The following is a 21,499-nucleotide window of genomic DNA, read 5'->3' on the forward strand; positions in this document are numbered from 1 at the left end:
ACCGAACCGATCCATAATAATCCAAAGGTGAAGGTTTAGTCATGAAATATGCATGAGGTCCAAACTGGCCCAAACCAAAAATACAAAAAATTGGGCTGAAAGTGAAGCTCATCATAAGGCCCAAACCGGCCTAAACCAAAAATAAAAAAATTTGGGCCGAAGCCCATCAGAAAGCCCAACCCAGCCCAACCCGTGAACCCAACCCAAACCGAAAAATATTCATTCGGTTCGGTTCGGTTTGGGTTGAATGTAACGGTCGGTTCGGTTCGGTTTTGTACCCAACCCAAACCGAACCAATCGGTTCGGTTTATAAAAGATCACAAAACCGAACCGAACCGAACCGAGCCCACCCCTAGCTCCTATGATAATATGTATCTAAAGATATTTTAATTCTATTGCAAAAAAGAAAAAGAAAAAGATATTTTAATTTAGCACTACTTAAAGACAAATAGGACTTGATCTCTCTTCTAAAAAAAATAAAAAATAAAAAAAAAACATAGCCTTAGATCTTATTAACTAGCAAACTACTATACTTTTAATTTTAAGTCAATCAATAAAGCTGTATCAAAAACTTCAACACAGGAGAAAAACAAGTTTAACTTAAAATTACGAGAATATCAATCGAATAGATGGGTTCCCAACAATGAACAATGCAACATGAATGAAAGCAGGACCTGAATAACAATCCAACACAAAGAGCATGAAAACTAATCCTAAAAACAGTTAAAAAAAATAAAAATAAAGGAAGCCTGCAGATAATATAACCAAAATCAATTTTATGTTTCTTTGTATAAAATATTTTATGTATGTGTTTTACATATGTACAAAAAACCTTGTTTCATTTTTGCCAGGGATGTGCGACAAAAATCAATTAACTTACCAAATCAATCAATTTAATCCAATTCAACTTATTTAGAACCATTATTTTGTAATTGGATTAGATAATTTTAAAAATTCAAAATGGATAATCAAATTGGTTTTAAAAGATGAAAATAAAAAAGCCGATTCAAACCGAAACCATTAAACTATATATATATATATATATATCTAAAAATAATTAATAAATTATTGTTGTTTTATTTGACTTAACATTTATACTGGTTTTAATTATTTAGTTGAAAAAAAAAAAAACTAGTTGTATTGGATATATTATTTTTACAAATTTTGTTTTGTTTATGTTATTATAAAAACAAATATTTTCATTTTTCAAATTGTAAATGAGATTTTAGTTAAAAATTTGGCAATTTTACACAAGTAAAAAAAGTCAAAATCCAAAATTTCAGCTATTTAAGTTTAAAATTTTAAACTTCAAAATTTACAAAAACAAATTCAAATTCAATTCTAAACCAATCATCCAATCAAATCTAAACCAGTTATTATTAAATTGGATTTAATGTTGAAATCAATTTAAACTATATTGATTAAAAATTACCAAACCGGTTACTAATTGGATTGAATTGATGATTACCGAAATAAATCAGTTTTAAACTGATGAATACTTTTTATTTTTGCATTAGAAAAAAAAAAAGAAATAAATTAATAGCAATTTGTTTCTCTCTTTTTTACTATATTAATATTTAAAAATATTTTAAAGTATAAATACATTAACTTTCTTTTTTCATTTTTTATTTATTTATTATTATTAATTTTTTCTCCTTTCGAAAAATTATAGACATGTCCTGAAGTTTAGGAGCCACAGCATCTCCAGAACCAAAAGATGCTGGAATAAACTTTTGCGGTGAGAAAGTCTGAAAACGACGGCCACCTCGTAATCCTAAACAAAGCCAAAGACTGATATAACTAAAACCGCCAATTTAATTTACGTCTTTTTAAGACTCCAAGAAAGCTGGAAGCCGCATAGACTTGTAGGTGGAAAAATGAAAATATTTCAATTAAAAACGCGCAATGGCTTGGCGATTTATTGAACGACAACAAAATTGTAGTAGGCTGTGGTAAAACCCATTGTCGTTTGCTCATAAGTCTTTCACTCTTCTCCAACGGCTCAGCACAAAAGTCCCTTTTTTATTTATGCAAGTCGTTAAAAAAACTTTTTTTTTTCTGATGATTCCCGAAAAAGCATTTATTTTTTTTTCATTTCCAACGATTTTGTGGGAGGGAGCTGAGCTGCGTCAATGGTTTTATTTCTGGGAACTGTTCGTTCTTCACATCCTCTAATCAATTTTGCTCCTTATAGACGCCAAATATCAGTCCGCAGCCGTGCAATTTCACTTCCCGCAAATGGGTTCTTTCCTTTCAGACGAATCTTCCAGGCTTGCCTTCAATCTAGTAAGCAGGCTCATGCTAGAATTCCTACTTAGCTTTCTGAATATCTTGTTTTACATTTTTGCATTTTATGGGTTTTCTGTGTTCTGTTTGTGATGCAAAGTTTCATGGATTCAATTCAACTGTGTCTGAATAGACTTTAGTTAAATTTTATGATTGTTTATGGATATATGGGTTTTCCCATCTCTCTTTAAATATGCATGTCTAAGTGTTGTGTCGGTCTGAGTTTCTTCAATAGTTTTTTTTGGCTATGTTTATATATTCTTGCTTTCTATCTGTTGTATCTTTCAATTATTTATGTATGAACCAATGAATTTTTATGTGTTGGTGTGAGCTTTGATTTTTTTACTCCTTTGCTATGGCTTAAGGGGCGACATTTGTGATTGAAATGTTTCATATGCAATCATTTGAATGTGTTGCCTCTTTTCCAGAATTCCTAGATTTGTTATTTTTGTTAGGAATACGGTTGGGTGAATCAAATTAATGTAACCGGATTAAACTATATTGATATGTAAGTGTTGATTCCTTCTGTGCATAAAATAGTTATACGCTTTGCTTCAATCATGATTTCCTATGTTTATGCAAAATGTTTTCAATCTTCTTCTTTTTCTTCATCTAGGAATCTTATGCTTTTGCCCATTTTGTAGTGATTTCTGTTGAGTTTCTACCTTCTGGAAAAATGTTGTCTCAAATTCTTGAAATTGATTACTTGCAGTATTACTCATATATTACTCTATTACTGGCCACATTAAATATTTGTTGATCATTCCTAACTCAATTAAGCCTCCTCTATTATTTTTCTGGCAGGCTACTTTCGTTCAATTTTTTGTTTACATGACTATATTTCTCGCCATTAATCCTTGCTTTGCATTTAGTCTTGTTCAAAAATATTTTTTCTAATTTTAGAAGTGGTTAACATTGGTGCATCCGTGAGGAAACTAACAAATAATGCTGGTGATTTATTCTTAATGGAGTGAAATTATTGGTGGCTTTTTTGCATTTGTCTAATGCTATGTGCAGTTCTTCACAACTTTAAATGAGATATGTGGTGAATTTGCACTGCATTACAGATTATGCAAAAGGGAATGCTGGAGTGGAGTTACCTGCTGACCAATCAGAAATCATATTCCTAGGTACGGGAACTAGCGAAGGTATTCCTCGCGTGAGCTGTTTGACCAATCCTCTTAAGACATGCGAGGTACAGATACTGTCCTCTTTGCTTGATTAATTTTGATATGTATCTGAAAGTTAAAATTGACTGCTCTCTCTCCTTCTCCTTCTCCTCCTTTTCTTCCTCTTTTTTTTTTTTTTTTTTTTTGGTGGTCACCCCTCTAATACAATTATTTTTGTTCAAACAATTTAGGTTTGCTCAAAAGCTGCAGAACCAGGTAACAAAAACAAGAGACTTAACACAAGCATCCTTATCCGTTACCGTCCATCGTCCGAGAGATCTAACAACATTCTTATAGATGCTGGAAAGTAAGTGAAAAATAAGTGCCATACCAATACTGTCTACATTTTTTAAATACAGTATAGTTTGCATCTTCTGGACAATATGATGTTATACTTTCCTTAATGGCTGAGATTGTTTAATTCAGCACTACTATTTCCAGATTTTGTGCTGAACAGTATCTGTTTTCCAGGTTTTTTTACCACAGTGCTCTCCGATGGTTTCCTGCCTATGGGTTAGTTACAATATTTTTCACTTTATCTGTTGAATCTAAGAAATTTAAGAATATCAAATAACATATCATGCCTTATGGTGTAATCTGCTTCTGAATATTGACACTTGCTCTAGGGATATCTGGATACCATATTCATGTAAAAAATGTGTGGTAGCAAGTATTTAGCTGAATGGGGCATGAATACGATAAGCTTCTGCATGATTATGGGTGTGTATATGTACGCATCTATAATGAACAGCACATTAAAACTTTGTTTTAAGCTGTCAAGGGTTGAGCTTACCGAGCTGATGTTACATATAGGAATATAAAAAATATTTGTTTCACAACAGTTGCTTTTGGGTGATTGGATGTTCTATTCAAATTCTGTAGATTTAATTAGAGCCATGTTTTTCTATAGCTTATAACTGTCTTGAAAAATCTTTAAAATCTATTCAAACAGAACTTAGTTTACATCTTATATTGCTATGCTATTAGTTACTTGTAGAGGTATGAAATTCTTCTTTATATTGTGATTTAGGTGCTCAATCATGTGTTATGGAATATTTATATAGGAGATCTTTCCCCATTGATGATTTGCAAATTGGTTCATGGCATGCCACCAGAAGTAGATGCAATTTATTTCAGATTTTGAAGAGTCCACTTTTCACATTTCAAATTGCAAAACCATTTTTATAGCTGCCTTCTATGACCATCTCTGGCTTTTTATGTACTCAGAAACTGTTAGATGGTTAAATTGGTTGTGTTCCTGCAGATTCTATTATGCTTTTGTGTCTGATGCCAAGTGTTTTACCTTTCATAACTAGTTGTATTTCTGTCAGGATAAGAACAATTGATGCAGTTATAATTACACATTCTCATGCTGATGCAGTTGGAGGTCTCTGACATAAACGCTTCTAATGTTGTTCTACACTACTAATCTTATTCTCAAAATAATTAATAGATTTTTAATAATTTTTTAAATTATTGTCCTCTTTATTACTTACAATTGCTTTCTTTTCTTTTCTTTTATTTTTAATTTTTTTTTTCCAATCCAAAATTTAATGTTTCTCTTTTACCATTTAATTCTTTCCAGGCCTTGATGATCTTCGTGATTGGACCAACAATGTCCAGCCCTATGTTCCAATATACGTGGCCCCACGCGATTTTGAGGTCTAAACATGTGTCTTGCTTTATATCAAGTTCAAAATTGGACTTTTGGATTGGTCATGTTGATATCTTGATTTCCATTTAAAGTCACTTTTTGGAATAACCGTACTGTTGTCTATAAAACTAATTGCGGACAGTTTTTTAACATAATTGCAGGTAATGAAGAAAACTCATTACTATTTAGTGGATACGAGTGTGATTTTACCTGGTGCTGCTGTATCAGATTTGCAATTCAATATTATACATAAGGATCCATTCACTGTACATGGGTTGAAGGTCAGACTTAATAATTAATTTGCTTCATTAAAAATAAACTGATTTTTTACTTGAGTCAGCAGTTTGTATAACAACAAAATCAAATAGGACTTCTGTAATCTATTATAACCAATGTATAATGTAACACACCGTGATTACTACAGTTATTGAACAGGTAAGTATTAAATGGAAACCAAAAGAAATTAGAAATGGTCAGCATGGGAAGTGCCTAATTCCAAAGCATTTTAACAGTTCATCTGCAGTCAGGCCATTTTGCTACTTTGGGTTACAGAAAAGTCTTATCACAAGCATTCGTATCGTATTGGCATATGATGTGTGTGATTCAATGCTAAAACCTATTTCTCTGTTTTAAAATTTTTCTTTTAAATGTTGTGTCTCAGATTACCCCTTTACCTGTGTGGCATGGTCAGGGTTACCGTTCCCTTGGTTTTCGTTTTGGTGATATTTGTTACATTAGGTAATGCTTCATTGTGTTGTATGTCTGAAAATTTTTGTTCTCATACTTGAAAGTATGTCTTGTGTTTCATCAGGATTTTTGGTGCTAACGTTTATTCATGCGTGCAGTGATGTTAGTGAAATACCTGAAGAAACTTATCCACTCCTAAAGGATTGTGAAACCCTGATTCTGGTATATCGCTTTCTCTCTCATGCATGTGTGTGACACATGCTGACTATGGACTCACATTTTTTCATCCATCTCATAAATATCCAAATTCAAAACACATAACAATCATTCTTCCTGGCTGGGCTGATATATCTATTGTTTTCTTTTTTCAGGATGCTTTACGTCCAGATCGGTCTTCTTCAACGCATTTTGGACTTCCAAAGGTGAGCAGTTGAGCTCCTAGTAATGAAACTCAGGTATTAGAGTTCGAAGTTTTATATGCTCCTTATTATTATTATTTTCAGGCTTTAGAGGAAGTTCGGAAAATTCAACCAAAAAGAACACTGTTCACCGGTATGTTTGTGCCCACTGTGATGTAACTATTGTTCCAAGGAAATTCGTTTTCTATATGGTTTTACACCTTTAGTTACCAATCAAACATAGCAGGTGCAACATCAAGGATTTTAGTTATAACCAATAGTGTAATTGTATAATTGTCAAATTGTGGTATCTAACAAGGAACTCATAATACTGCTTCTTGTCCTGGTTTTGTGCTGATGAAGGTATGATGCATTTGATGGATCATGAGAAAGTGAATAATTATCTGCTGAAATTGATGGAGACAGAGGGTCTAGATGCACAATTGAGTTACGATGGTCTTCGTTTACCAGTAACTCTCTAGCCATTAAACACTCTGGCATTTTCTCTTGAATTCAACTGTCAATTCTCCCCTCAAAGTTCTTGCAGATTTTCGGATAACTTGTCCTGCCGTTATTCCTTTTACTGAAATTGTAATTTTTGCAAACAAGATAGACAAACAACTGTTGGAAAGTGTTAATTGATACTCCTGAGAACGATTGAAAACGGTTTGATTTGTTTGCATTGCACCAATTTGGTAATGCTATCATATATACAGTTTTAGAAAACTGGCCTTGAAGGGTGATTGAGAATCTGAGGTCCCTTTGTTAATAAATTCATAATGTGGCAACCCCATTACTGCCCTTAGTTCTTCTGTAGCTAATATTCCTTTTGAAAGAACAGGAAAGCTTACAGAAACCCTGTTGCTCCACTTTTATCAAGTACTGCTACAGATTTTCTTAGTAATTGAAACTGGTTGCTATTGAATTAGGTGCTTGAAGTCACTGGTGCAAAATGAAGGAAATGTTGAAGTTCTTGTTTGCTAAATAGAAGCATTAAACAGAGAGCAATTTGATGAAAGAAGTGGAATATTTAAGGATATCGATTAGAAGTCGGTACATGCGTAGGTGGGGCAGCATCATCATGGTTTGGACAAATTTGAAAGCCCTCTGATATTGAAAGTCATTTCCTTTCCCATCAGAGAAACAGAATAAAGAACATTTTTGGTAACCATTTGGGCTAATCAAAGTCTTACTCTGTCTGGTATCTGCTTGAAAGTTTTGGAATATTTTGGGTGAATTTTATGTGATTTTGAATGGCCCTGGATTAATCAAAGTGCTCTTTTTTCTCTTAATTTTATTTATTTATTTATTTTTGATATTGACAATCATGTTCTGGGGCCAACTCAAAAGTGGGATTGATATTGTTAAAAGGTGTGAAATGTGAATGAATTGAAGACCTGCACTGCAAGTATATATTCAAAGTTTCATTGACATGGGGACTTGGAACTGCTTAAACACCCTGATTACATATATAGGTACCCCAGGAGATTCATGAAAACTTAAAAAAGGGTCTCATGAAGTTTTGGATTATCCAAACAAATTCAGAAAGTACAATCATATTGTCTTCAAGTTAAAAAAAAAAAAAAAAAAAAAAAAAGCCAGAGTGGGGTGGTTCCAGGGCCAATTCAGACCATATTTCATAATTAGCAAATTATATATAAATATATATACTATCTTAAATCTGAAATTTATGAATAATTTAACGTTTGATTAAGAAAAAGTAGAAGTAATTAATGGTCTATATTAATAAAGTAATTTTAGTATCATTCACCAGATGTGTAATAAGAAAATTTTTGATACTAAATATAAATTATTTGGGGGAAAAAGAGAGAGTGAGGTTGATTTTGTGTAGTGGGGGCCACAAAGGGTGATTATAGAAAGGAAGAAAGTAGGGGGAGGCATGAAGATAGAAAAGGTGTCAAAACGGAATTTTGCCGCCCCTTGTATTGACTCTCCCCTCCACGTCACTTTCAAAAGACTAATCCCCAAACCCACGCACTTTGCATGGGTCTGTCTAATCATACCCAATAATAACATGCCACGTTTGCTTGTCGAGTCAGCGACGTGGTCTGACCTGTCTCTTTCACCGGTGGGTGAAACATGACACTGTGAAAGTCGGTCACCCTAATATATTTTATTCTTATATACACTTAATTGATTTGTGAAAAAAAAAATAATAATAATAATAATAATAAAATAAATTCTATGTTGCTTCTAATGTCCATCATTCTTCATCAACTCTCATCATCATCATCTTATGTATGGACCATCATGGCATCGAAGGAAGATGTAGCTTTTTTCCTTCCCGTACAACATTTTAATGATAAAAAAACGTACGGCAAATTTTTACTTACATGAATATCCTATGTGTGCGTGTACATATATAATTAAATCTCTGCTACTTTATAGTAAGTTTAATAATAATGACACTAATTATAACACTCGGGATTTACATATATATATATATATGCACTACCATCAATATATCTAGATGCTGTATGTATATGACATATATCTACAAAAATGTCTCAATGTTATTAGATACTTGGATATCATATCTTTTTTCAATTGCGTGTTTTAAGGTACATTATCTTTCTAAGTTGTAGAAAACCACTGCTATTAATGATTGGATTTGTGTTTCCAAGTTTTTATGATGATAATTTCATATGTTTCTGAAAAATTTTATGTGATTATTATATATATATATATATAGTTTTTTTCAATTTTCTAATAATTTCATTCATTTGTGTGATAATCTTAATAGAATATTTCTAGGTAGATGTTATATGCATCAAAGCAAAAATTGAATAAAAAAGGTACATGAAAAGGACCACCCATATTTTATTTTACTATTGTAAGAGGCCGCTATAATTAAAATAAAATAAAAAATTGAAAAAAAAAATGTTATATGTATATGGGACCTGTGATGTGTCAATCATTTAAAGTGAGTGGGGTTCAATAATGCTTTGCAATGGCAAGTACCCTCCCGTGAAGTCCTAGCGCATTCTGTGCACACACACTGTTTTTACTTATAATAATATTTCTGAATTTCACCAATTCTTATCAATTGGGCACAAAACAAGCTCAATTACAAGTTATAACAACGTATATTACACTCAATAAATTAGATATCATTTTTATTAGAGATGATGTTTTTTATTATTTCACAAATAATATTAAATTGTATGGATTTTGTAACTTTATAAATTAAGGGGAAAAAATGAGTATTTTAAAATTGTGGAATTAATGAAAAAAAAAATTTAACAAGATAAGAAGTTACCATCAAGACAATAATATATCACATGCCATGAGCGTGGCAATTGATAATAAATTTTTGTGTAATATTGATTAGGTTGTTGCCAAATCAAATCAAATCAACTATTCAAGAAGAACTGCATGCATGCATGCTTAATATTGGTTATATATATATAATTACCTACTACTTTCTTATTAATTATGTTTGATTAATTTGGTATTTTAAGCAATAAAACCGTCTAAGACTGGTTTCAATTAGGAGGAGAATCAATAATTAATGTATGTCGTTAATAATCAAGAAAAGACTTAATTTTGTCGAAAGAAAGGAAGCATAATTAAGAATTAATTAATAAATTTGATGGGATGACATGACATGTATTATGTAACACCATTAAATGTTAATCACATTATTGATAAAAACATACAACGAAAATCAAAGATTTAATTTCAGGTGGTTGAAAATCAAGAAAATTGATATGAAATTATTCGAATCACATTTAATTAAGTAGGGCCCTTACGTACAAGACTACAACACATAATCTTTTACTTAAATATTCTTTTTGGGGCAGAAAAATCTGGTAGTTATCATAAATATAAGTAAGCACATATAATTTTAAAATTTGCTTTTATACATTACTAAAACGCTACTCTCATTTTCTGCCTCAAATATGGTTGGGTATAGGAAAAAGAAAATTTGTTCAAAAAATAAAATAAATCACTAATTAAAAGGAACTTATAATGGGATTTTAATTAATTAAGAGTATTTTTTTGCAAAATGTTGGCTTACTGCGTGTATATATATTGATTCTTGAATAAAAGTTAGTCAGTGACACTTTTCTTTTCTTTTCTCTTTTTTTTTTTTAATTATTTTTTTTGGGTAAATTACTAGTCAATGAGAGACTTTCATCTGAAGTAACAATTATGATTATATACGAATTTGTTGGGCTATATTGAAACATTATTTGAACATTTACAAGGGAAATGGTACAATATATATATATAGGGGTACTTTGTTTAAAAAAAAAAAAAAAGATAAATAAATAAATAAATTCAAAAGTGCTTAACAACTTAGAAAAGCTTGGATATCACAAAAAAACTAGATGAGAAGCCATGTCTAATGCCATATATATAATATTTGTTTATATAAATGATAAAGTACATTGTGCAATCAACCAACGTTTTCAATAATTTTGTGGGGCCCATAATATAACACCCATTTTTAATTTTAAAAAAATTGCATATGTTGAAGGTACTAACAAAATAAGTAAACAACACATATGGAAAACACAGGTACTGCTTTCGGCCCCTGTAATTCACATCTTCCGTTCAACACTCTAACTAAAGGTAATACTAATATCTCTAAAAAATTATATATATATATATATATATATTTAGAGAGATAGAATATAGTAAACCTCTAGGGCTTGTTAAGGAGGCATTTTTGCCTAACAGCCACTATTTAAAATTATACTTCTATAGACCCAGCCGACCTTAATTAGTTGAATAACATATATTTATTTGTAAGCCACCTCATATAGAATGTGATATATTGTACGTTTCTGCTTATTATATATAAATCTTTCAAAACCTTCAAACTTGCTATTTTAACCTTTCAAAAAATAATAATAATAATAAAAAATACTATTTTAACTATCAGAAACACCATGATCTGGTTAATTAGCTAGCAAAGCTCGCCAGACTATATAAATTATATAACCCTTTATAACATTGAATCAAGCTATTTGGCCCATCAACTTTTAACTTGAATATGATAAATCAAATTAGAAAGTAACTCTTATTATTAGTAATATTAGACAATAGTTCATAAAGGGTATACTGAATGACTTTTTCTAATATAAATATACATACATACATAAGCTTTTCTAAAGGACTTTTTGGTTAATTTCGTATATATAGATGGATATATATTTGTTTCGGTAATTATTCTTATTTATATATATCACATTCATCATATTATTATGTAGGTTCATGCATGATGCTCAACATATATGTATACATGTATAGTTATCAGATTGCATATCAATATCCCAAAAAAAAAAAAATTATAATAAATAAATAAATAAATTATGAGAAGACCTATCTAAATAATGTTGGCAGATGATGTGTCCAAAACACAGCAATAGAAAAGAAAACAAAACATGGGAATTTTTCTCACACTTTAGAATTTTGTTTTTTCATGGTTAAAAATTCAATCTTTCATAAGCAATTTGATTAGTTTAATGTCAGGAATGAGCTGGGAGAGCATATTGAGACTTTGGTCGAGCAAGATCCCATTTCAAAAAACTAAATCATTGAGGAATAAAACAAGAAAATGACAAAACACAAATATTTTTTTTTTATCTCCTTTTTGATTTTTTAAAATCTTCTGCTATAACAGGGAACACAAACTCATCGAAAACATGATCATGTACAAAGACAATGTCACTCCACGAATACCCAGATTTTTTTTAAATTATTGATCAGATGGGCAAAAATATTTATATATTTACAAGTTTATCATGTATTCATAGTATATTAATCATATATATCATCATATTATTATACACACACTAATTAGACATAGATTAATGTGTTAATTTACTGGTGGTCAACAAAAAGTTACTACCATTCTATGATCAAAAGGGTATTTTAGATTTATGTGCTGTAATTTCAGTTAAAAAAAAAAAAAAAAAGAGTTCCCATTGATTTTTGTTTGATTATAGTTTCAAGTAAACAAGAAGTCAATCAGTTATGTTGAAACCCTACAGGTTAAACTTAAAGCCATGATGATCAGGTCAAAATTATTCCGGGGGAGACAATGTAGTCAACTAATTACTGCTCCTTTATCAATCTCTTGTACATGTATTGAATATTTATATGGTTCTTAGTTTGTAATTATACTATAATAATACAAATTGTGGGGATGAAAATGACTTCTGCCACTAAAATGATATTTTGTTGGCAAAAATGTTAGTTTTATATATATATATATATATATCAATTATAAATTAATAATGGAACAAAAAGAACCAGGAGGTCAAAAAAAATTGTGTTAGGACTATAGATTTTATATAATCTGATAAAAATCCAAATAACAATTAATTGAACAAGCATTTTATCCAAAAAAAATAAAATAAAATAAAAAGGTTGAGCAAGCATGGAAAATTTTTCAGAAAATTCAAACTGTCTTTATGAGTTAAAAATTTCAATGACAATGAAATGATAGATAGAGAAATAATATGCATTATATATATGATTAATTATTATTTATAATAAAAAATAAAAATAAAAATAACGAAAATGAAAATGATCATGAAGAGAGCTTTTAGCCATGCCTGTTAGAAAATAATCAATGAATCAATCATGTCACTGTAATTGTAGAAAGAGGAGAAGGGTCTACAGCCCTCATGTAAATATATACATATAATTTATATAAAACTCACTCTCTCTGTCTCTCTCTATCTTAGAAATGATACTATCTTTTTTACATAGTAGCTTTTTTTTATTTTTTTCATTTTTTTGGGGATGTGCTTACTTTATGTGAGAGAAGAGAGGAAAGTTAGGGGGAGAGAGAGCGAGCAGTGAGTGATTATACAAAAGGTTTTAGCAGAAAATTAAAAACTTTCTTAAAAGCCAAGAGAAAAAAAAAAAAGAATAAAGAGGAGGAGATTTTTCTGCTGGGGTTGGGAAAGAGAACAGAGTAAAAGACAGAAAGTTCAACGTCAGAGAGTTTAGCCGTAGGGTTCCTTGGGGTTGTGGTTTTTGTGGGTATTGGTTTTGGACTGGTCGAGGATTACAGGGAGGTATCTGTTCTCATCCACATCTCTCTCTCTCTCTCTCTCTCTCTCTCTCAGTTTTAACAACTGGGTCTTTATTTTTTGTTCATATTTGTGTGGCTATACTTGGATTTTCTTGGTATTATCAAGCACGGTTTACTCAACCATGAAGGAGAAAAGTGGCTAAGAGGATCTGTGCTTCACCCTCCAGTCTCTCTCTCTCTCTCTCTCTCTCTCTTTCTCTCTCTTTCTCTCTCTCTCTCTCTTTCTTGTTTCTTTTGAGCTTTCAAAAAAACAAAATATTGTCTCTTGTGTTGTAGCCAAACAAAGAAGAAAAAACTAAGGTGTTTCTATGTTGTGTGTGTGTTTAGTGGGGATTATGGGGGGTTCATAGACTAATCTTGACTTTTGAGACTACCCAAATTTTTTTGGCCTGCTCAAGTTTTTCACTTTTTTCTTTGTTTGGTTTCTCTTTTTAATAATTTAGATCCTGAACCTTTTTTTTCACTCAGGAAGCACACCCAAGATTTAATATTTTCCCATGATGCAAAAACTTTTAGGATAAATTTTCAAAAATTGCATGTATAAGCAAAAAAGATGATAAAAGGTTTGCTATTCCAACAGCAACAGCAGCAACAACAACAAGCAATGGATGAAAATATGTCTAATTTGACTTCAGCATCTGGTGAAGCTGCAAGTGTTTCTTCTGGAAACAGAACTGAAATCGGGACCAATTATCCTTCTCAATATTTCGCTCCACCACCTCAAACTCAAATTCAACCTCCTCTGAAAAAGAAAAGAAATCTTCCAGGAAACCCAGGTAATAAAAAAAATCATAAATATCACAAAAAGCTTTTGAAAAGTTGTTATTATATCTGCATTTGATTATTTGAGCTTACATGGTTTGCTTCTAACTTTAAATTCTTGGGGTTTGATTTATATATCAGACCCAGATGCAGAAGTAATTGCGTTGTCCCCTAAGACTCTCATGGCAACAAATAGATTCATTTGTGAGATCTGTAACAAAGGGTTTCAGAGAGATCAGAATCTTCAACTGCATAGGAGAGGGCACAATCTACCATGGAAGCTGAAACAAAGAACAAGCAAAGAGATAAAGAAGAAGGTTTATGTGTGCCCAGAGACCAGTTGTGTGCACCATGACCCTTCAAGAGCACTTGGGGACCTGACTGGAATCAAGAAGCACTTTTGCAGAAAACATGGAGAGAAGAAGTGGAAATGTGATAAATGCTCAAAGAGGTATGCGGTTCAATCAGATTGGAAAGCTCACTCCAAGACCTGTGGCACTAGGGAGTATAGATGTGACTGTGGAACCCTCTTCTCAAGGTAACTAACTCATGTAGAATAAAATAAAATTTTAATTTAAAGATTTGTCTAATCTGTTAATCATAAGACCCATAATGGAAATAATAATAATCAAGCACACAAAATTAAGTCGGCGTTAATTTTTAACTTTAGTTTGCCAAAAAAATCCCATCTTGTTGCAGATGGTAATAAATTTCCATTACCTAGAATTCATCGCGATACATATATCCATGAAAATCCCATACTTTTTATACCGTATAGCTAGAGACGAAGAGATGCTTTGAATGGAAAAATTTTTTAATGCCCAACTGCAAATATCGACGACTATCTATCTGTCCTTTGCTATAAGAAAAAAAGAAAAAAAAAAAAAGGAAATTGTTTCAGAAAAAAGAGAAGCAAAATAGAGAGAGAAAGAGAGAGAGTGCGTGAAAGAAAAAGTCAACACTTGGGGCAACTTTGTGACGTTTTGCTTTTGTTTTCTTGTGTTTGTTATTTTTTATTTATTTTTATTTTTATTTTTTTGTTTGCTCTTCAGGAGGGATAGTTTCATCACTCATAGAGCATTCTGTGATGCTTTAGCAGAAGAGAGTGCAAGAGCAATCTCAGCAAACCCAGTACTCCTTTCTTCTCAACAACAACAGCAACAACACCCAGGTGGTGCTTCTTCAACATCTCACATGAATCTACAAATACCCCAATTCAATCATCCTCATCACCACCAAGAACTCCATGGGTTTGCATTGAAGAAAGAAAACTTCAGCAGTCTAAGACCAGAAATACCACCATGGTTAGCTTTTAATAACGCTGGGCCACCACCACCCCATCTTGATATTTCCTCCTCATCATCAATCTTCTCCACAACTACAAGGTTAGATCAAGATTTACCCAATATCCATGAAACTCATCATCCAAACCCTAACCCTAGTCTTGGACCCACTCTCCCTCCCTACCAACCAACACCCTCCCCACACATGTCAGCCACTGCATTGCTACAGAAAGCAGCTCAAATGGGTGCAACCATGAGCAGCAAAACTACTAGTACTACCACTGCTACTGCTGCTGCATCATCATCATCCTCACCATCAACCATGATAAGGGCCCACCACCAGCCCCACGTGTCATCATCTGCTGATCATGATTCTGGTAATAACAATTCGAATGGTAATTTTGGATTGAATTTGTCTTCACGTGATGAGATGTTGTTGGGCACAGCTGGTTTTGCCCATGGCTTGCCTGCTTTTGGGAATAATAAAGCTGCTACAATTTCTTCCTCTTCTCCTTCTGTTTCTGCTTCTGCTACAACAGCTAATACTCTTCCTCTTCCTCCTCCTCCTCCTCACCCTTCTCTTCTCCATGATATGATGAATTCTTTGTCTTCTGGTACCGGGTTTGAAGGAACTTGTTTTGAGGATGCGTTTAGTGGGATTTTGAGCAATTCAAAGAAATTAGATCATAAAACCAATGGTGGTGGTGATGAAAATGGTGGTAGTTGTGGTGGTGATCAAGGTTTGACCAGAGATTTCTTAGGTCTTAGAGCATTGTCACATAGTGATATTATGAGTTTTGCTGGTCTTGGAAACTGCATGAACACCTCTCGTGAGCATGAAAATCAAACCCACAAACCATGGCAAGGTTAGCTCATCATAAAATATAGCTTTCCTATTCCTATATATTGGAACCTCTACATCCTTTTTTTTTTTCTTTTTTTTTTTTTTGGGTTTCTAAACAAATATAATTTTGAATTTTTTTTTTTTAATAACTTACCTTTGTTGTCAGTCTTCCCAAAGGGAAGGACCTCTTTTGAATTCTCAGTATTCCAATGCCTTCTGTAGCTATTTTTACATATTTTTTTTTTCTCCGTTTTACGTGTTCCTTATTCTTCATCCATCTGTGCTTCGATACAATAAAAGAAAGAAAACCTGGCACTGGCAGGGTTAGGTTCTTTTTGTTTTTTTCGCTAAGCACATATATTTATGTAATATATTATTAGAAATCAATATTTAATTAGCAAAACCATGCTTAACTGGTCCGATTAGAAGCGACATCAAAGAAAAAAAAAAATAAAAGATTTCCAATGTCATTAATTTGTTATATATATGGTCCTTTGCTTAAAAATGTTCTTTTGTCCCCCTTTTTTTTTTTTTTTTTTTTTGAGTAAATTAATATGCAATACTACTAGCGTTATCATAAATTATTATTTTATGTTATTATAAGGTATTAAGTTATATAACAACAAATAAACTCAATTCTTAATTTGTGATATACAATATTTTTACTAATGCTTGTAGGAAGTTGGTAATCTGTTATGGGAATAAATTTAAGAAAAAAAAAAAGTATTGTCTTCTTAGCTTTAACAATGTATTTACAGCTTGTATTGCATGAGGTAACTCCCACATGCCATAAAAAAACTGACTTAATTTGTTTTTTTTTTTTCCCTTTTTTTTCTTTTTATGATGGCATTATATAATCAATTATGTAATGAATCCACTTATTTAAATTAATTAAATAAGAAATCACACTTCATACATTAGTGATAATATATTAGTAACAATATATAACATATTTAAATATATATATATATATATATATTACAATATAGACAAGTTCATTTTCGTGAAAAAACAAAATAAAGTGAATCTATTAAAACATGGAAAACTAAAAAGGTTGTTTTCACATTATTTTCCCCTTGTCGTACTGGCAAGTTAAGTTGTCATTTCTTATTGCTACAGAAGTAACAAAATTGCCAAGGTAACCAAGAAAATACACGTGAATTAATTGTTAAGATATTCACTCCGTTGCTTCGCTTAAAAACAATTAAAGTTGGATTAATTAAGCCCCCCCACCAAAAAAAAAAAAAAAAGAAAAAAAAAAGGAGCTAAATCATCTAGCCGATGAAGTAAATCATGGTGGTCGAATCAAAGGATCGATCACCTTGAACAAATGGAAAAGTAAGTAAATTTGATTTTAATCATTGGGTTTTAAAGTTGAAAACATTGAGACTTACGTACAATAGTATGATTAAGAAAAGGTGATCAGTAAGCATTTCATGTGGGTTTGCAAAACAAAACACCAATAAAAGCTCCCATCCCTTGTCTTTCTCTTTCTCTATCTCTCCCATAATATATATATATATATATATATAAAGTAAGAAGCTAGCTAGCTTTGGAGCTTTGAATATGCGAATATATACCATGTTCAGTATACCATAAAGTTGGGATATATATATATATATATATAGAGAGAGAGAGAGAGAGAGAGAGAGAGATGTAAGCAAAAAAAAAAAAAGAGAGAGAGAGAGAGAGAGAGTGAGAGGGTACAAAACAAAAGCATTGGATTCTCTATTAAAAAAGATTCGTGAAATGTGGGAATTAAGTTAACTTGGAAATTTAGATTTTGGTGTTTATTTTGCCAAAAAAAAAATAAAATAAAAAGACAAAATAAAATAAAATAAAAAGATGCTGTTTGATACCTAATTTGGGTGCAAGTGGGATTCAATCCCGAGGGAGAGAAGATTGAAGACTCGTGTTTATCATCCTTGCTTATTTCATTTTCCCTTCTGTTTTTAATTCTACCATTTATTTACTAGGAGAGAAAACTTCCACGATCTTTCTCTCTCTTTCTCTTTCTATACATACATATATATAAATATATATATATATATATAAATTAATTATCTTTTTTTTTTTTCCTTTTTTAACCCTACTGCATGATTCAGAAGTGTAAAATTACCTATGGGTTTCTTGTGTTATCACGTGAGTGAGAGAAAGACAGAGAAAGACACCTTTGTAACTTGTAAGTAGTTACCAAATATGTGAAAAGAAAAACTAAAAAAGAGTTGGAAGAAAACTGAGAATTTGTAGCTAGCTAGAGTCTGAAATTATTGATGACAGAATAAACAAAAGTGAAAAGAAAAAAAAAAAAAAAGAAAAGAAAAAGAAGATTAGCTAGGAGAGTATGTAGCAGTAAAAAATGGAATATTTGTTTGAGGAGAGTAAAAATGCTGGCTTTTTCTTGATGATGAAGCACTGGAAAGGAAAATGTGAGGCCGATGGGACGATGGATCGAGCTGGGAAATGTGCAAGGTGATGTTACTTTCATTTGTCTTTTGCCAGCTTCTGCCTTCTCCATATTTTATATATATATATATATTTTTTTTGTGGTAGAAAATATATATATATATATATATTAGCTACCCAACAGCTTATATTTATATTTAGAAAAAATTAATTTAGCGTGCAATATTTACCCATAACAAATACTTAACTCCTTTTAACTTCCCTTAGTCTAAAAGTAGCCTCTCAAGACGAACCAGCTACATATATATATATATATATATATATATCATCAAAAAGAAATTAAAGAGGTTGCACATAATACACCAGCAAAAGGGGTGTGGGAATGAGTATTATTTATTTAGAGTAATTAGTTAAATGCATATATGATGTAAAGGTACATGATTAGGTTATGATACACTTATAAAGTGGTTCAGGCTTCAACTTTATTATAAATTAAATTATCAGAGTTGTGAGAAAGATTCATGGTATTAATTATATATATATCTAAAATAGTTTAATTAATATGTGAATTAGGTCAATATATCTAGATATTGACATGTCTCATGAAGGTTTAGTTTTTGAAAGTGGTATTGGCATCTGTCTTTTCATTGGTTTGATGATCAGAAAGCAGTAAAAGAAAAATATTTAGAATAACAAGACAGACAGATTCCTCTGAATTCCCACTTCTCTCTCACACACACCATCTCTTATATTATATATATATACATAGAGAGAGAGAGAGAGAGAGAGAGAGTAGGTATATGAAATGACAGACATGCCAAAATACCACATTTTGAAATGTTAATAACATGAGAAATATAGGAGAGCATGTTTGTCATTTCATTAGATTAGTCCCTTCCTTTTTTTAGGCAGAGAGAAAGGGAAGGGTAAGAAAGAGAGTTTTGGGGATAATGTGGTTTGCCAAATTCAAATAATATTCTTTGTGTGGTGTCCCTCATTTTTTCTGATCACCTGCATGCGTGTTGCGTGGGTAAAGCTGAAGCTCATCTACAAAAAGAGAGAGAGAGAGAGAAAGAAGCAGCTGACAGCAGAAAATAAAAGGCAGATGAGAGCTACCACAGCACACTTCCCCAACCCTCATCTCTCTCTTTTCTGTCTATGCGATAGTAATAATATAGGGCTCAAAATATATAGCTAGTTTGCAATCTTTGAGCTTTGATGGGTGCTTTTTGTCTGATGGATTTTAGGTACGCTAGCTATAAAATTTAATTACAAAAAATTAAACTTAAAAAGAATGAAGAACAAGAAATGGTGGTATATATAAAAGCTGAAACAACAAAGGCAACAACATGGCAGAAAGAATAAAGAATTTATGGGTTTTTGGATTTGGTTTTGGTTGTTTGCATATTTTGATGGATTGGTGGGCAGTGGGCAAATAAGCATGGCTAAAAATCAGTTGACTTGTCATTGTAAAAGATGTTTGTCCTAATAATAATTCCACCTTTTACCTTTGACTTACTGCTACCCTCTCTCCTTTTTCTCTCTCAAAATACTCACTCATCATCATGGGCAATGTGCCCCACTTTGTATATATTACCTATGTTTCTTCCCCTCTTTTTTATTTCCATAGCTATAACAGGTTTATATATAAATATTGACAATGATATGTATATTTAAGCTATCTTTTTTAATTAAAAACTGAATTATTTGAAATCGTTGAATTATATATATTCATCTTTTTTCTTTTTAAGCTGAGAATATTTTCACTTAAGCAAGACTGTAGAGAATATATACACATTATATAAGGGTAATATTATTTGAATATGTGCATTCAAAAAGTAAAGCTAATTGAAATTAAAACTTATATATTTGTGTTGTAATTGGAATTGGTGTGCGTGTGGGTTTAGCTTTGACACTCCCATGTGTTTCCTTTCAGAACAAAATTATATAGGATAGGTCTAAATAATGTACTTAATGGTATAAATTCAAAATAATTTAGGATAGCTCTTGACGACACGCTTTTATCTGCATGTGAATAGGCATATAAAATTTTTACAGGTTCATCTACATATGGAAAGATGGCAGCATAATTTAAATTTCATTGTCCAAGAGAAAATTACTGTTTGTATGCATATAGATTTTACATAGTTGGCATGAATCATGCATCACACATTATAGTGCTCGTATGAATAGGTATAGAAAAAAATAAAAAAATAAATTATATACATGTGTGGTACATGCACTATATAAAGTAAGCATGCATGCCCATTATTCCCGCTTATATATCTTTGATTTGCTACCACACTGCTACTCTCTCTTTTTCTCACATAATAAAAACCAATTTTCATTTTCATAAAAAAAAAAATAAAAAAATACCACTTATCGTGAATCATCATAAGGAAAATGTGCCTTCCCCTTTGTGATTACCTATTTGCTACTAAGTTTATATTTTTTGATAATTACTTATATACTTTATATTATAGGATATATATAGGAGTCATATTATATGAATATGCGTATTCAATAAAGCTACTACTCCTATAAGTGAAAGTAAATATTTAATCATAATTTTTTTATGTAATTGGAATCGGTTTATGTCTTTGACAATCCAATGATTGTTTACTTCATTTCTGACAATTAATGTTAAAAAACTATTTGGATCTCTAAGGCTCATCAAATTTTCTCTATCTACCTGCACTACTTTAATTTGACTTTTTTTTTTTTGGGGGGGGGGGGGGGGGGGTGGGGGAGAAATAATTTGACTGTTCATTGTTCCCTTTTTTTGGGGAAAATTTTGACGGTTCATTGTTATGGGCAAGAAATGTCCAAATATGATCCATTCGAAAAAAAACATAAAAAAAAATGTACGAATATGGCTTTGTATAAACAGAGTTTGTAGAATATAAATAGGATTTTGGGCCGCACAAATAATGGT

The 21,499-nt window shown here is 31.4% G+C and overlaps 2 protein-coding genes across 6 annotated transcripts; both read left to right on the forward strand.

Annotated features, from left to right (window-relative positions):
- The first annotated feature begins 1,817 nt into the window (after positions 1-1,817).
- LOC107425229 (putative hydrolase C777.06c) lies at positions 1,818-7,486 on the forward strand. Of its 3 annotated transcripts, XM_025076127.3 has the most exons (13): positions 1,819-2,286; positions 3,354-3,481; positions 3,647-3,762; positions 3,927-3,968; positions 4,787-4,842; positions 5,041-5,117; positions 5,271-5,390; positions 5,771-5,847; positions 5,955-6,018; positions 6,168-6,218; positions 6,300-6,348; positions 6,558-6,691; positions 7,124-7,486. In XM_025076127.3, exons 1-12 carry the CDS (start codon positions 2,133-2,135, stop codon positions 6,674-6,676), a joined length of 1,053 nt encoding a protein of 350 aa, XP_024931895.2. In that variant the 5' UTR covers positions 1,819-2,132; the 3' UTR covers positions 6,677-6,691; positions 7,124-7,486. The 3 variants fall into 3 exon arrangements, 2 of the variants coding, with proteins under 2 accessions (XP_024931895.2, XP_015890668.3); XR_003056847.3 differs by lacking the exon at positions 7,124-7,486 and having other exon boundaries at positions 1,818-2,286; positions 6,300-6,441; positions 6,558-6,974; XM_016035182.4 differs by lacking the exon at positions 7,124-7,486 and having other exon boundaries at positions 1,824-2,286; positions 6,558-6,974.
- A 5,320-nt stretch (positions 7,487-12,806) lies between these two features.
- On the forward strand, positions 12,807-16,409 carry LOC107425259 (protein indeterminate-domain 7). Of its 3 annotated transcripts, none has more exons than XM_016035219.4 (4): positions 12,807-13,252; positions 13,850-14,045; positions 14,173-14,569; positions 15,084-16,409. In XM_016035219.4, the coding sequence occupies exons 2-4, from the start codon at positions 13,874-13,876 to the stop codon at positions 16,183-16,185; spliced, it is 1,671 nt and encodes a 556-aa protein (XP_015890705.2). In that variant the 5' UTR covers positions 12,807-13,252; positions 13,850-13,873; the 3' UTR covers positions 16,186-16,409. The 3 variants fall into 3 exon arrangements, with proteins under 3 accessions (XP_015890705.2, XP_015890706.2, XP_015890704.2); XM_016035220.4 differs by lacking the exon at positions 12,807-13,252 and adding an exon at positions 13,259-13,435; XM_016035218.4 differs by lacking the exon at positions 12,807-13,252 and having other exon boundaries at positions 13,442-14,045.
- The last annotated feature ends 5,090 nt before the right edge of the window (positions 16,410-21,499 follow it).

The sequence above is a fragment of the Ziziphus jujuba genome, chromosome 1 (genome assembly GCF_031755915.1).
Source record: "Ziziphus jujuba cultivar Dongzao chromosome 1, ASM3175591v1".
In the NCBI taxonomy this organism is placed as follows: Eukaryota; Viridiplantae; Streptophyta; class Magnoliopsida; order Rosales; family Rhamnaceae; genus Ziziphus; species Ziziphus jujuba.